At 40.8% G+C, this 16600-nt stretch overlaps 1 protein-coding gene across 4 annotated transcripts in view; it reads left to right on the top strand.

Annotated features, from left to right (window-relative positions):
* Window positions 1–16600, top strand: part of ehbp1 (EH domain binding protein 1) — a 141209-nt gene that overhangs the window by 14701 nt on the left and 109908 nt on the right. For all 4 annotated transcript variants that reach the window (XM_056609563.1, XM_056609562.1, XM_056609564.1 and 1 more), the window contains exons 3-5: window positions 8203–8260; window positions 8870–8965; window positions 14789–14842. In XM_056609563.1, the coding sequence (XP_056465538.1) occupies window positions 8203–8260; window positions 8870–8965; window positions 14789–14842 (208 nt within the window). The remainder of the gene's footprint in view (window positions 1–8202; window positions 8261–8869; window positions 8966–14788; window positions 14843–16600) is intronic.

Genomic DNA, 16600 nt, shown 5'->3' on the forward strand with positions numbered 1-16600 from the left:
CCGGATGACTTTTTGCTGGAGAGATATAGATTCTCACGCAAATCTTTAATATATTTAAATAGCCTTCTCCACAGTAGCGTGCATCTTGTGATTGTTGCAGTATTTATCAATTGGAGCCGGGTGGTGCTTTCCTCCATCACCATGATATTAATAATAATGACTTGCCGGATATGGGGGTATGGCTCAAACACTGGTGCCTGACTCCATATACGCGCCTTGATCCACAGTACTGCTCGTAGGGTTGGATGAAAAGTGCCTCAAAAACACGATTGCAGTCAGGTCACTGTGCTGGGCTTGTCCCTCCTGCAAAGTATTTGCAAAGGTATTGAGTACTATTAGTGTCGTACAAGACATGATGTAATGGCTTGCATTATTGTCATGCTTGCTCAGAGTATTCATTTAGAATATATTTGTTTGTGAATGCGAGCTTAATTCAAATTGTATTCATGATCTATATTTAAAAATGTATTTCAGGGGAAACAGATGTTATTTGGTGATTTTCCATCGTTCGAATACCTTAGTGCTGTATTGAAATGCTCCCCCAGAGTTCTCCTATTAATTATTTACAGGCCACCCACATATTCTGTAATTTTTTCGATGACTTCACAGAATTATTGTCTAGCATCTCCACAGAATTTGACTGTCTAGTTATAACTGGTGACTTCAATTTTCATACTGATGATTTGAATGACAAGTGTGCAAAAAAACTTTTTACCATTTTGGACACATTTGAACTGTCTCAACATGTGAAAGAGGCTACTCATTGTAAGGGGCACACTCTAGACCTGGTTATCACAAAGGGCCTCAATGTTTCTGATCTCTCTGTGACTGATCCTTCCTTGTCTGACCACTTTTGTGTTTTCTTTAACATATCTTTTATTCCCGACATACAGACAAAATCAAACACTGTCAAAAAACGGTATATCAATGAAGATTCTAATGTACTTTTTAAAAGGGCCATCTCCTTGCTACCACCTCTAAACCCATGTTCTGCTGATGATCTTGTAGAAAATTTTGAAAGTCATAGATGTCATTGCACCTTAAAAGGCTAAAACGATTTCTGGAAAGCAAAAGGCACCCTGGAGAAAAGCTGCTTCTGTAACAGCACAGAAAAAAGAATGCAGGAAGGTTGAACGCATCTGGCGTAAAACAAAACTTCATATTCACCATGATATCTATAAAGAGAGCCTCTGTGCCTACAATTTAGACTTAAAAAATGCTAGAGAAAAAATTTTCCCCAATATCATTAAAACCAACACTAATAATGCAAAAACCCTATTTGCAACTGTTGACAGACTGACCAACCCCCCAACAGAAATTCCACCTGATCTCCATTCCACGCAGAAATGCAATGAGTTTGCAGCTTTTTATATTGATAAAATTGAAGGTATCAGACGCGCCATCAATATCTCCACGTCAAACAAAAATGTTGGACTACCACCCTGTTCAGGCAAAAATTATGTGGCAAGGGTGGCATGCTTTGATGTTATAGACTCTCAAAATCTTGTGGAAACTGTGACACAACTAAAGCCATCCACCTGTTGCCTTGATACTATACCTACCAACCTCTTTAAGAATGTTTTCGACTGCCTAGCAGCAGACATATTGCAGATAGTTAACAACTCTCTCCAGTCAGGCAAGTTCCCAAAAGCTTTGAAAACTGCAGTTATTAAACCCCTTTTAAAAAAGCGGAGCCTAGATGCCTCTATTATTAACAACTACAGACCAATATCAAATCTACCCTTCATAAGTAAAATCATTGAGAAAGTTGTCCTCCAGCAACTAAATCACTTCCTGGCATCAACTGGTTGCTATGACACCTTCCAATCAGGATTTCGACCCCTGCACAGCACTGAGACCGCCCTTATTAAAGTTGTAAACGACATCCGTCTTAACACAGACTCTGGCAAAACCTCAATACTAATGCTACTTGACCTCAGTGCTGCATTCGACACTGTAGACCATACATTACTTCTGGAAAGGTTAGAAAACTGGGTGGGGCTTTCAGGCACTGTCTTAAATTGGTTCAGGTCCTACCTACAAAATAGGAACTACTTTGTTTCCATTGGCGACTTTGTATCAGAATCAACCAACGTGACATGTGGAGTCCCACAAGGTTCGATCTTAGGACCCTCTTTATTCAACATCTACATGCTCCCACTAGGGCAAATCATGCAAAATACCATCATTGCTATGCTGATGACACGCAAATCTATGTATCGCTATCACCAAATGACTATCGGCCCATAGATCTGCTGTGCCAGTGCATTGAGCAAGTGAAGGAATGGATGTGCCGAAATTTCCTTCAAGTAAATTAGGACAAAACAGAGATAATTGTATTTGGTTCTAAAACGGAAAGGCTTAAAGTAACCCAACACCTTCACTCTCTGTCCCTGAAAACCTCAATCAAAGCCAGAAATCTAGGGGTTATCATGGATTCAGATTTACATTTTGACAGTCACATCAAATCAGTTACAAAATCGGCATATTATCACCTTAAAAATGTAGCAAGACTTAGAGGGCTCATGTCCACCGAAGACTTACAAAAACTTGTACATGCCTTTATCACTAGTAAACTGGATTACTGCAATGGTCTCCTCACAGGTCTCCCAAAACAAACTCTGAGGAAGCTTCAGCTTGTTCAGAATGCTGCTGCTAGAGTTCTAACAAAGGCCAAAAAATTTGATCATATTACACCAATTCTGAAATCGTTACATTGGCTTCCTGTAGGTCAGAGAATTGATTTTAAAATCATGTTGCTAACCTATAAATCCCTACATGGTTTAGGCCCAAAATATTTAACTGATATGCTTCCACTACATCAGCCTTCTAGACCACTAAGATCCTCTGAGACCAATCTGTTAATTATCCCCAGAGTAAACACAAAACATGGGAAAGCAGGATTTAGTTACTATGCAACAAATAGCTGGAATAAACTCCCAGAGGATTTAAGACTTGCCCCAACTCTGAGCACCTTTAAAACAAGACTGAAGACTTTTATGTTTGCTATAGCCTTCTGCTAAAATCTTAAATACATTGCACTTTCTAAAAAGCTTTCTAACTTTGCCTCTATTTTCTATTTTAATACTAAAATGCCTTTTTCTATTTTACCCATTTCTTTGCATATGTTTTTCTTTTACTTATCTATTATTTTATTTTATTGTATGACAATGTTTATATGTGAAGCACTTTGAGTCTGCCTTGTGTATGAAAAGTGCTATATAAATAAAGTTGCCTTGCCATTGTAATCATATACTCGTGAAAATCTGTTGATTCTTGGTATTGTACGGATAATAAATTGTTGTGTTGGTAGATCTATAGTCTCCTGTGTGTACAGGGAAATATGAACAGGCAAGAGAGGAGATTTAACACTTATGTTGGCTGCCATTGTCATCTCTTTTATTTTACATCACGTCAGATATTCTTAGCATTGTTATCAAAATAAACTACTCAATCAATAAATAATCTACACAATTTCTTCTGTATGACTGATTAAATAAACCCAATAACCAATAACCAAAATAAACCTTCAAATTAATTTATCTAATTACATTAATATAAAAAAATGTAAATATAAATGTCACTCTTTACAGATACACTGTAGTAAAAGATAACACTTTCAGTAGTGTTAAATGCTAAGTCTGTAGACCTACCCATTTTAATTACAGTAAATTACCCAAACAAATTAGCAATTCATTATCTCAACTAAAACAATAATAGGTCTACTTTGAGAGTGAATAACAGTATCAAAACAGGCACCATCAAAATAGCCTACATTTAAACAACACTATCTGTCCTACACCATTATACATTGCTGTTCCAAGTGATATAAATGTGCTGGTTGTATAGAACACTAGTAAATCCTAAACTAAGTCATAAAATCACACTGAAGCGTTTTACCCAAACAAATTAGCAATTCATTATCTCAACTAAAACAATAATAGGTCTACTTTGAGAGTGAATAACAGTAGGCCTATCAAAACAGGCACCATCAAAATAGCCTACATTTAAACAACACTTTATCTGTCCTACACCATTACATTGCTGTTCAAAGGGATATAAATGGGCTGGTTGTATAAAACACTAGTAAATCCTAAACTAAGTCATAAAATCACACTGAAGCACTTTATGGCCACATACCTAGTTCAGGCGTTCTCACGGCGACGTAGGGCAGCAGGCGTCTTTGTGGCGACGAACTTATCCAGACGTCGAGAGTAGACGTATATTTTGTCTGAATTTCCGCATGTACGTCGCCGTGACACCGCCGCCGGTGGGCAGAACTTCCATGCCGTCGCTGTGGCATCGCTGCTGGTATCTCGTCTGCAGTCCCAATCAATTCCACACGTTCCCACGGCGACGTAGGGTAGACTGCTCCTTCGCCTCCTCCAGGGAATCCTTAGGTTTGGCACTATCCACTCGCCATATAGAACAAGGAAACAAGTTGCCACGCTACGCTTTGATTTGTTGTAAAAAAAAGAAGACAAAATCAGGTCCACCAGGGTGTCACTTAGCCCGAATACCACCCGGCAGCGATAACTGACCGAAATGATCCAGAGTATAGCTCCATATGAACGAGATCCAAAACCGCTAAATGACTGGCGATAGTGGAGATAGGGATCATATGATTTAAAACGGTGATGACCATGGCCGGGTTTACGGCTTTGGTAAAGAGACACTGGATAAAGTTTACAGTTTACTAGCTAAATTCAATACAATACAAATATAAAGTAAAAACAAGTGTTATCTGTATTATGTTATTTCGTCTTTGGCAACATGATGCCTGGCAGCGGACAATCGCGTCGAACGATGACGTATTGTTTAGAACGTGGATTACCTAGGCGGTACAATTTTCGCCCCCGTTACAATTTTGGTGTGACAGCGTCTCAAGGGGAACCGACATGGTGGTTTGTGAGTAGGCCTACATGTGGAGCTCTGTCTGGGCAGCCATTGAGTGCGGCGTCCTAGAGAAAGTTCAGCTTAATTTATGTAGATCGCTACAGCGTTTGTGTGGATGGTGAAGCTCCGTCTGAGCAGGGTTGTATTTAATACACCTGTCCGAGGGTTGGATTCTCCTTTCCCAGACAGTATATAAGTATATCGCTACTGTGACTGGCGCGTTTCATGAGTCACTCAGAACTATCACACTCAAACACAACAACGTTACTAAAAAAGTATCACAAAGTTGATGTGGGCCGCAACCATAGCATTAACATGCTCCCTTCATTCCTAGAACTCTCAGCGCAAAACGCACCACTGTAACAGTGGGTTAACTCAGGCTCTCGTTAAGTCTCGTTGCTTAAAAGTTGTATCGGGTGGCTGTATCGGACTAGTTTTACGAGAACATGAGCACAGTATCGGCCGATTCAGGGTACTGGTAAAGCTGTGCATCACCATTGCCGACCATCTCTTTTGGATAAATCATGGGATATAGTGTGGAAATCAGTCGCAAAATATATCGTAGTGGAGACTGGTTGAAATGTTTTGCGTACTAGCAGTGTGTTCTGAAAACAGAAACCCAAGATGTCTCTGTTTTGAGGATGTGTGTAGGTGGGATGTAATGTTCAAGTCATCCACTGCATCTCAAGTAATACTTGGTGGCAAATGATGCCAATCTAAGCTACAGCATATTGGCCATGGTGCCCATGCGCCGTAGATCTTCCTATTTAGTCATTTTCCCTGGGTAGAAGGCTAATGGTTCGTTCGAGATGCATCGTACACCACCCGCACAGGTTGCACTTGACGGAATTTCCTGGCTTGTTGAACTTATAGTTGTTCCATTTGTCTTTGAGGGCATTGTTACACGACGAGTAAGGGAAGAACAGTCATTGGCTAGTCATTGTTATTGTTGGCTGCATTAGCTTATTTAGCAAACCAGCAACACAACTTTACATTGTTTTGCACGCACAGTAAGTAATTCATAAATTGGTCACCGGATTAAAGCAGCAATGTTTTCAAGTGTGTAAGAGCATTTGAAATTAACATTAAAATTAACAACATGGCACAAATACAAAGAAAATACATCTCATTATGGTCAAAGCCATCGTTAATTTGTCGAGTCGTACGGCCGAACTCTGTGGACTCTCAGGAGCCCGAGTGGGACGGGTGAGATTACGACGTGAAATGTCGCAAGAAAGCTGTGAGATTTCCCACTTTGCAACTCATGCAGGTGATGTACGATGCATCTCAAATGCACAATAACACTGCCATCACGCTTCCTGTGGAGACAAGATCATACTGATAAGAATGTCCATGTGACTGTGTGTCTGTGACATGCTTTTAATAAACTTTATCTGCATTCAATGTTCTTGTAGATCTCATTAGCCTGTTGTAGGGCTGCAACTAACGATTATTTTAATAATCGATTAATCGGTTGATTATTTTTTCGATGAATCGGATAAAAAAATTAAACATTTGTAATTGCCGCATCTTTATTCAAAAACTGAACATTACTCAAAATTCACAGTGCAGACTGAAGTGTAAAAACACCAGGTTATTGCTCCAACGTCCCGGAACTATTAAAAGTAATATTAAATGATAAAACAATTAAAAAAACATAACTGGGATAACACAAAAAAAAACATACAATGTATGATATACTTTTATATGTATGTAAGGGATGTCCATGGTTAACCGGTCAAACCTATTAGTATTTTTGAGACTCCTTGAAATAGAACTTGTAATATTGCTTTAATTGCTGATAAGATGATGATAGTTCAAGATAGGACATTAAACAGGTCATAATTCTATCTTTACTATCTATTTTATATTACTGGGAAAACAAGTTTTCACCAAAATATCAATTGTTATTTTTTTCCTTTGCATTTGATCGCATCAACCATATTACTGAGCCGACCTGAACACATCACATTTGACACTGTTTGTGACCATTGGTCAGTTTCTTTTTTTTAAGCTAACTAGCTCTATATCCTGCCAATTTTAACATGGATTTAAAAACTGCATTACTATTTTTAACTGACGGGACTTTCTACACCGTCCGGTTGTGTGATTACTACCGCTGCTTTGAATGACTGTTGATGCACAACGTCTGCAGCAGCAGCAGCTGACAGTTTTCGGTTGGACTACTAGACGGATACTGAGTTTAAGGAGTTTTTTTAACCCAAAGACAGTGAAGGTACAACGCTTTTATGTAGGCCTACAGTCCAGTGTTAAGATATGACCAAAATACAAGCTGTGGTCGCTCACACTAAAGCTCGATGTGGGCGTGCATGAACCATGATCCAACCTGTCGGCGGCTGGCTGGAAAGGGAGCATGTCTATGTTCCCCGGGTCCTATGTTCCCCGGGTCCTATGTTCCCCGGGTCCTATGTTCCCCTCTTTGTATGAGACTGGGGAAAAGAGGACCCTTTTTTTAAAAAAGGCTCCTATTTTCCCCGCTTCTCCCAAAAAGGGTCCTATGTTCCCCGGTCTGTTACTTTTTCCACCATTACTGCCAAATTCCGGCCGAGATAAATACCATTGGATGTCTTTACCTTTTGTGGAAGAGGGAGAGACGTCGGAGAACCTGACGCAGTCTATTCATACGCCGGTAAACAAACCCGAGAAGCCCAAGCCCTAAGATGGCTCCCATGGTATTATTGGCCGTGATATTATTATACAATTATATTATATACTATTATATAGAGAGCTCCAGGAGTCGCAAACGGCAACAATCACTTTCTCCTCCATGATGCAGTTCACCCCGGACTGCGCTGCACTGAGTTGGCCGGTTGAACGCTGATTGGCTGTTACATTACACATGTCACTCAGTGGCCACGCTGTTGAACGCCGATTGGCTGTCATCACGCGAATGTCGCGTCAAAGTTTAATTATTTTTAAAGATTGGTTGATTTTCCCAAAAAGGGTCCTATGCTCCCCGGTATGTATGGCTACAGGGAACATAGGACCCTTTTTGGGAAAAACGGGGAACATAGAACCCGGGGAACATAGGACCCGGGGAACATATAGGGATGACGCCGCTGTAAACGGTGCTGCGCCTACGGGTAACTTATTAATCGCGCGCCACAACGAATCGACGACCAAATTCGTTGCCAACGCATTTAGTAATCGTTTTTTATCGATTTTATTCGTTGTTGCAGCCCTAGCCTGTTGTATTCATTACAATCTTGGTTTTATAGAATAACCCAGCAGTGATATCCAACCAAAGGAAGAACATCATAGTGAATTTATGATTTCTCTTGACAGGCAGCCAGATAAACTGGTGGTTGTGTGGACACGGCGGAGTCGAAGAAAATCATCCAAGGTTTGTGACTCACTTTTCAAGCACATCACAGTTGACACTGAATATAACTGGATGCATGTGGGACTCGCCTCCATTACTCCCTCTTTAGTCTGACAATCATACTTTTGATTCTCAAGTCTACGGTAGACAACCTCAAATCTGGGAGAAAATGGGACGGTTTTCTTTCTTCGATTCATATTTGTTTAGACCAATCACATTGCTGGAGGCGGGGATCTGTAAGTCCCTAAATGATTAACTGGATCACAGATTACACCATCTCCAATGCAATCCCAGCATACTGTATAGTTAGGCTTTACTGCCATTTACTGTAAACGTCCCATTTGCAACTCTAATGTGTAAATCATTGTTCATCAGACCTGTGTCTCAAATAAATGACTTTTAATCCAAAGTTTACATCTCAAAGCTGAGGGGAAGAGCTCTGTAGTGTTTGGAAAAAGTCCCATTCTTTTCTACCTTTCCACTGTCTTCTGACCAATCATGTTATTTGGGGGCAGGATACAGGCTAGACCGGGATCCAAGCATCCATCTTGACTTGACATTATCATTATTAGTTTGTTATTCCTTTCTTCAGAAGCCGATCTACCTTATGTTTACGTTGTGTCTCTTCAGTCCCACAGTTGGCAGCCGGGCATCAAGAACCCCTACAGAGGAGTGGTCGTGTGGCCTGTACCAGAAAACATTGAAATCACTGTTACTCTGTTTAAGGTAAGTGTCTTTGGTTTTTTTAATTAACTCTCACTCCAAATCATGGAGCGTGAAAATCTATCTGTTGAATATCCAATATCCATAAAATAACAAAAACTAACAAATAACTGCTTATGAAATGTGTGATTATTTTAACCCACCACAACAGTAGCGTTATGCTGCTTTAAATCTCTGCTTAAATTTTGGGACCTCTTGGCTGGCGGTCATTATTGTAAAACTTGTCGAACGCGGGGGAACTCGATAAAACGTTGGTGTACCAACCAGTTTTAGTCTTGACAACAATATGCAAAGCCAAGACTTTGTATATTGTACGATTTGGAAAAATTACCCAAAGGATTTTCGATTCTGATGTTTTGTAAACCTTGAAAAGTTTGCACCCCTAGCAGGAATTGTGCAGAGATTTTTTCTTTTTTTTACTTTTTGCGTTCTTTAATGCCTATGTAATGCATTCTTCAAAAATGCTGGACTAGAGGGGTTCTCCAACCGTTACATGGACGTGGATCCTGTGGCCAAACCCTCTAAGTTTTTAGGTAGGCTTAATAGTAAAATCTGATGTTTTTCACTTCAGGTATCCTCAGAGGGGGTCTGGTTCACATTGTGATTTGATAGAGGGATAGGCTCAACCCTGTCGTGAACAGATCAGATGCTAACTACATATTAAAGGCATGTCCTGAATTGCAGTCATGTCCCTCGGTTTACATTGTACATTTCCATTACAGTTGTAATAGATGTACCGCAACGTCACGTAACAATGTAATGCAGTCTTAAAGTTTATTTAATATTTAATAAATCATGATAGCCTATGACATTTAGAAAGAAAGCCTATGACATAGTAAAATTGACTTTAACCAGTCACATCTGCTCAGCTGTCCTGAATCGAAGATGTTGCCCTAGGCTCTGAACCCTACACGTCTGTTCCCTGCAGATGCTACAAATATACGTTTTAATCAAGACGGTGGAAGCTTCCACTACTTTTGTAATCCGCAGGATTTTATAGATACTAGTTTTCAACCTTTTGTTGTAATTAAAACCATAGCAATAATGTGGGTAATGTAACAACGATAATGTAACAAATTTCTGAGTGCATAATATAATAACATTTTGCCTATCATTTTACAACATATAACATTCGTTCACCACAAATTACTCTTAAAAGCAGTGCCAACATTTAAATATTTTTTAACCATTCAGCAAACAAAAGGCAACAGGCTGATTATCATTTAGGGGGCCACTCAATGCCATGCAGAAGTGTCATCAACACGCCCACTGAAGTGGTGTGAGAAATAACGACTTTCTACTCCTCATTCACATATAAGGTAATTTACCTTTCCTACAGAGAAAATACTACCTCAGGGCTAGTATTTTTCAGGAGATTTTCAGCGTACAAATGTCAGGATATGTTGTTCACACATACAGCCCATAAGAAGAATATCAGGACTTACACGTGTGTCTGAAAGCAGCTAGTGTGTGAGCATTTGATTACATTATAAAATTAGTCAATTTAAGGTAACAGGGGTAATTGTTCAATGGCAAGTGTAGCATACTATGCATGCAAATGAAGTATTAAATACGTTTTTACTGTTATTCAGGACTAAAAATTGCATCAGCATTTTAAAATGCAAGGCAACTACTATTGGTTAGTTGAAAATAATAATCATCATTGAGATTAAACTTCTCTTCCAGTGTCCTGGCCAAGACAGGCAGCAGTAGCCTACAGTCACACATAGCATTAACACAAAAACATAAGAAAAATAAAACAACTTAAACCTTCTGCATTGGGGAGGGGGGGATATCAATATCGCAAGACATTTGGGGAGGCTCAAGGAGGAGGGTAATATTAAAGGAGACATATTATGGTGTTTTCCCAACAAGTGAACATAGTATTTGAGTTCAAGAAAACATGTTTATGAAGCTGTTTGCTGGAAATGGCTTTTAGGAAAAAAAAGTCTCCCGTACTGCTATTCCCCTTCTGTTTAAGTCCCTTCAGAATGCGCTGTTTCTGCGGTCTGTAGCTTTAATGCAAATGAGCTGCTGCCTATTGACCAATGAGCTGTCAGACTGAAACACAGCATGGAGGTGAAGGGATTGCTAGTAGGGTTGAGCACCGAAACTCGGTTCCAGTAGGGAACCGGTTCCGACGTAAACGGTTGTAACGAGATCGAATAAGAACGCACATTTCGGTTCCTCATAACGGTGCCTGGCGTTTTTTAACGCCCCCTGCCCCGCCCCATGGTGTTGCGGCGTCAACTTGCGTTAGTGCTGGGTGCTATACCGGTTCACACTGAATAACGGTGTGTATTTTCGTTAGGATATGATTTTTTTTATATACCGCCATACCGGTTTATTTGATTACAACGTTCGGAACGCAGCACTGCGCGACACTGTTTCAGACGGGATCCTTTTCAATGTTGCCCTAAACACGCATGGTACGACTACGACTTTCTTTATAGGTCCATGACTGCGAGGCGTGGTATTTCAGGCCAACTGGTAAAAGAGTGTGTCACGGCTTTCAAACTTATAAACCATAAAGCCTATGGGCGCCTCGAGACTCGGGACGGACTTGTCAACGCGCTGCGGCATCGCTTACTTGATGTTGTTTTGATTGAAGATCGTGTGTGTGTGTGTGTGTGTGTGTGTGTGTGTGTGTGTGTGTGTGTGTGTGTGTGTGTGTGTGTGTGTGTGTGTGTGTGTGTGTGTGTGTGTGTGTGTGTGTGTGTGTGTGTGTGGCGAGCGAATGTAATTCTAAAGTAACAGACAAACAAACTCAAAGCCGATGCATGCATCCAAAACTTTCTGTTCAAAACCAAATAAACAAATCAAAAACAGAGTCGTTATTCGCTTCAAATACTTTTTCTTTTCAAAACTTGGGAATTAATACAGCGCGGTACCGAGTGGTTGAAAACAATGTTGGCGTCTCCTGTGGCTGCCTTGCGCACCTGAGTTAGGCTATATTACTTAATATGACTTTGGCAGTAATGTTGCGCCATGATGCGTGCCTTCCTGCTTGCAGCGAGTAATTAATATTATTTGTAATTATTTTTTAAAAATATATTTATCAGTCACAGCACTCACAGCAGCCTCTTCGGGTAAGTCGAGTAATGCCAACCGTAAATCTTGCATATCAAGTAGGCTAGCAAACACCGTTGCCATTCAACTCGGTGTCCGCTGACTTTCTGCTTAATGTGAAACTCATAACAAGTCGTGCATGTATGCAAGTGTGTGCGGTTTCGTTTTTTTAAGTACCGGTTCGAGAACCGTTTTAGCACCGGAACCGTTTGAAAAGTACCGAGTAGGCACCGGTATCGGATAAAACCCAAACGATACCCAATAATATAATAATAATAATAATAATATTATGTATGGGTATTTATATAATATTATATCTAATATCACGACCAAAAGCTATGTGCGCCTCGGATGATATTATGAATCATAAAGACTGCGTCTGACGTGTCTGGCACTTCCACAACAAGTAAAGACTCATAGTCGGGGATATCTCGGCCATGGTTGAGAAGAATTGGGGGAAAGAAACTTTGGCCTTGACTCTCTGAAGTCCATGAACTACGAAATGGAGGAGAAAGGGATTGTACTTCGGGAGCTGAGCTGCCGGACTGCCGCCGAGCTCCCGCGCCGGAGCTGCCACTGAAGCTTCGGCGGAAACGCCTGAGCTTTCTGGCTGTGCCTGCGGGTGTCCTCCTGTCCGGGAGCCGAAAATTCCGGCGGGGGTAGCTCGGCGGCAGTCCGGCAGCTCAGATCCGGGAGTACAATCCCTTGCTCCTCCATGTCTCCTTCTCCTGCCTGCCGCGGCAGTCCGGTAGCGCCGTCGGGGGGAGAGAAAGGGATTGTTCTCCGGGAGCTGAGCTGCCGCTGAGTTCCCCCCGACCGAGCTGCTCCTCCGCTGGTCCACAAAATCTTAGCTATGCTCTGATTGGAGTGGAGTGGAGTGGGGAAGTGGGAGGTAATATTCAACTGTGACCCCTTCCTACGTAGGAGGGGGTGCCGAAACTGACTCGCTCGTTTGGTAACTGTAGGCGGGGTACTTTCAGAAATGCATACCTATCTCAAAAAAATTGATCTTTCATATGGTTTTATATGTATTTTGTATAAATGTATACAATAAACACTAAGCGATGAAAGGGCTATGATGTTTGTCCATACAGTAAATTAAGAAACGGGAAAGTAAAGTAATAAGTAGTGAAGTTACTTTTCAAATGCATTAACTAGTAAAGTAATCTCATTACAGAAGTAACTAATTACTTTTTTTGAGTAACTACCCCAACACTGCCTGCGCGCGTGTCGATGGCGGAGCCGTCATGTTTAAAAACATAACGTCTTTGCTTGGCGTGTGTGTCGCTGCCTTTGTCTTGACGTACGGTGTGTCTGTGTGCGTGTAAGTGTGGCTGCCTTTGTCTTGACGTGTGTGTGTTTGTTTCCATGTATGTTCGTGCGGTGTGTGCATCCGGTGCGTATGTGCGTGCTTGCGGTGTATGTATGCGTTTGCGCGTGCTGTGTGTATGAGCTGCAGGCTGCTTGGCACATGCGCACATGAGTAACTTGAATAACTGGTGCGACAGGCCTGCTATTATAGTAGTAAGGTATATTATGTATTAATATATGTACGAGTGGAGGGAACAAGGGATCACATATCTGGCCACAGAGTTGGAAGTGTCAGGAAAAGACGCACCATTTGTGAAATGTAATCAAGGCCTGAGATACAATGTGCTACAAAAAGAGAATCTCATATGTATTGAATAACTTGAGGAATGTCTCAAGAGCTAACTCTATTTCATCAGAATATCAATGTCTTCAACAACATAGGACAACATAACCTCAATAAAAACGCTGCATGACTTTCTGTGTCATTGCTACTGGTCACGTTACACTTTAATTAAGAAATTCAGCACCTGTTGGCATAAAGCTCATGTACAGTATCATGCAACAAGTGGAAGGGGTCCCTGCTGCTCACTTTTACAACTCGGATCACATGGGAAGGCTGGGAGATGTCTGTTGTTATGGACAATTAGTATATATTCCTAGTAGTACTTGAACTTTTGTGATGCAGTATTTAATATTTCAAATGCTATGTTTAATTTCAAAGGGACAGCACAACACATTACTTATCATCTCATGCAAGCAGTTGACTTGTTGTGGTCTGCTTGTGTTTTTCGGTTCTATTGGTTCCAGCTAAGTGATTAATTAAATGTCTGATTACTAAATCGAGTGTGCGCTCCCAAATAATGTCGATGGTATTTTCGCCTCTTATCCATTTCTTCAGTGTACAGTGCACCCATAGGGCTGGTTACTCACACACCCTTCCTTTACTTCCTTCCTGTTTAAAGATATTTTTATAAAGACCCACGACAGAAGGATACCTTGAATTAATTTAGCCAACAGACAGCTGCTAGTTTCCAGACCTGCGTACTGCCCACAGGAAGTCACAACACGTTGTGTAGGACCAGGCAGAAGTCAAAGCCACCTCTTTGCCTAACCTACTTTGGCAACATGGCTCTTCTGTTATTCAAATCGCATCTATTCATCTATATAATTCCCTGATAGGGAATATATCCAGTCCATCTAGGGCCCCCTCTGTTATGGTTTTTGAGATATTATCCTGAATATTAGAAGAATAAAGTGGTTGATAAACAAATAGCATCCAGGTTGATCTGCCACCTCTTCCTTGATGCCACACCTAGGTCCTACCCCGCCCCTGCTTGCAGCTCATGAGCCACTAATTGTGCTTTATTCCTCAATGGGGAAACGAGTCCCTTTCAACCTTCAGAAAAAGCCAATGACTCCTAACTGTATGTCCTCTGATTTTTACAGGACCCACATGCAGAGGAGTTTGAAGACAAAGAATGGACTTTTGTCATAGAAAATGTAAGTATGGCATCATTGGCTTTTATAAATTATTATGCTGTCTAATAAACTGACACATTCAACTGCATATTCATCACAAAATCTTTGTGATAAATGTACAGCTGGCTCCCCCTGCAGGTATGTTGAGGTGCTGCATGTGTTCAGCTGGGCCGTTTGGCAATCCCAAGGCATACTGCTTCAGTTTCTGATTTACAATGCCTTGTCTAGTGGATGTTATCACACTGATTGTTGGCACAAGGCAAAGTGTCAGTTTACAATACAAACAAAAGTTATTTTAACAAGTGATGCAGTGGAGTGAGCTGATTAAAACCTTGAAACAAACAACACTACACTGGCTTGGGGAAAACGGATTGGAGGTTTTCAAATTGCAATTTTAAGGAGGCATGTGAAAACTACATTTTCTGCAGTATATTTGTACTCGCATACACTCAGGCTGGCCTTTCCTTCAGCAAGTTTATGTCTGCCGTTCAATAAAGCTGTCAAGAACATTTTATAAGGGGATAAGGGTCAGAATCATGTATTATGAATATTACATTAAACTATATACGGTTGTATTATTGCATATAGGTTTATTATATTTAGGCTAGCGACTTGCATTACATTTCAAGGCAAATGCATGCAAATAAGAGCATTTCGGGGTGTGGAATTTTGCTGAAGGTTGCCTACGTTTAGGCTGCAGACATGATTATGATAATACTAATAATACATTGCATTGTTGTATTGCTTTTGAAGACATCCTTCTGGGTGTATCCCAGCAGTAAGACTGCTCGGCCCACACTAGTAGCTACTGCAGTGGAGAGGTGACAAATGGTTAAATCCAACTGGGGGATGGAACCCAGTAACCTTAAGAGGTTAATGGGTCCGAATGCCAAGCCTGTACACTACTGGCCCCACCTATACACTCAGGTCCTCACTGGAATGTATTTCAGTTGCTTATGTGAGAAGGACTGACCTCTCTGAATGTTTGGACTGCATAACGCAGTTTTCATCACTCAAGCCAGTTATATCAACCACAAATGTAATACCTTTTCAAGAAAATCCAGTTGTAACTTCAGCATTTCAACATCTTCAACGTTAAATGTTTTTCTCCAGGCATTCAAAATGGTGCTTAAAGCTGAAATAGAATCAACTTTTGGGCTGACTCGGGGCAGCAGCACTCATCAATGGCACATTTAGCCTGGGCGGCCAACCAAATCAAGCAGATGGAGGGCTTTCGTGCCTGATCGATTTGCTTGTTGCTAATCCTAGAGTTCCTAGAGTCACTCAAATCGATAACACAAAAGTCATTAGCATGTGAATCTGGTTTTGTATTATATCAAGAACTAACACACCTCTCAGAAACAGAGCAATTGTAGAGGCTCGACATTTGCGGGAATCAAATGTTAAGCTGGTTTGGACATAACCTTTGATAGCTGCTGCTGCCAATGTGCCCCAGAACAGGCGCTGACAACCCTTCCTGGTGATATATCCATAAAGGACAAACACAATAACCCATTCATGTGTATTGTAAGCAGAGACGGGTTGTAGTGGTGTAAAACATGAATAAATGTATGAGCAAAGGCAAGCTAGGACCATACTTTATTGGATGATGTTCAAAGTGCATTTGAGTGGTAAATGATTGTTTCTCAGAAATCAATACATCTTGAACAATATTTTTGTGCACAAAATGATGAATTTTTAGTATTGCTTAAACGATACCTTTTGTGTGTGCAACTGTGCATGCAAAAAGTTAACCCCACATGTGTGTGTATGTATATA

The sequence above is a fragment of the Gadus chalcogrammus genome, chromosome 15 (assembly GCF_026213295.1).
Source record: "Gadus chalcogrammus isolate NIFS_2021 chromosome 15, NIFS_Gcha_1.0, whole genome shotgun sequence".
Lineage (NCBI taxonomy): Eukaryota > Metazoa > Chordata > Actinopteri > Gadiformes > Gadidae > Gadus > Gadus chalcogrammus.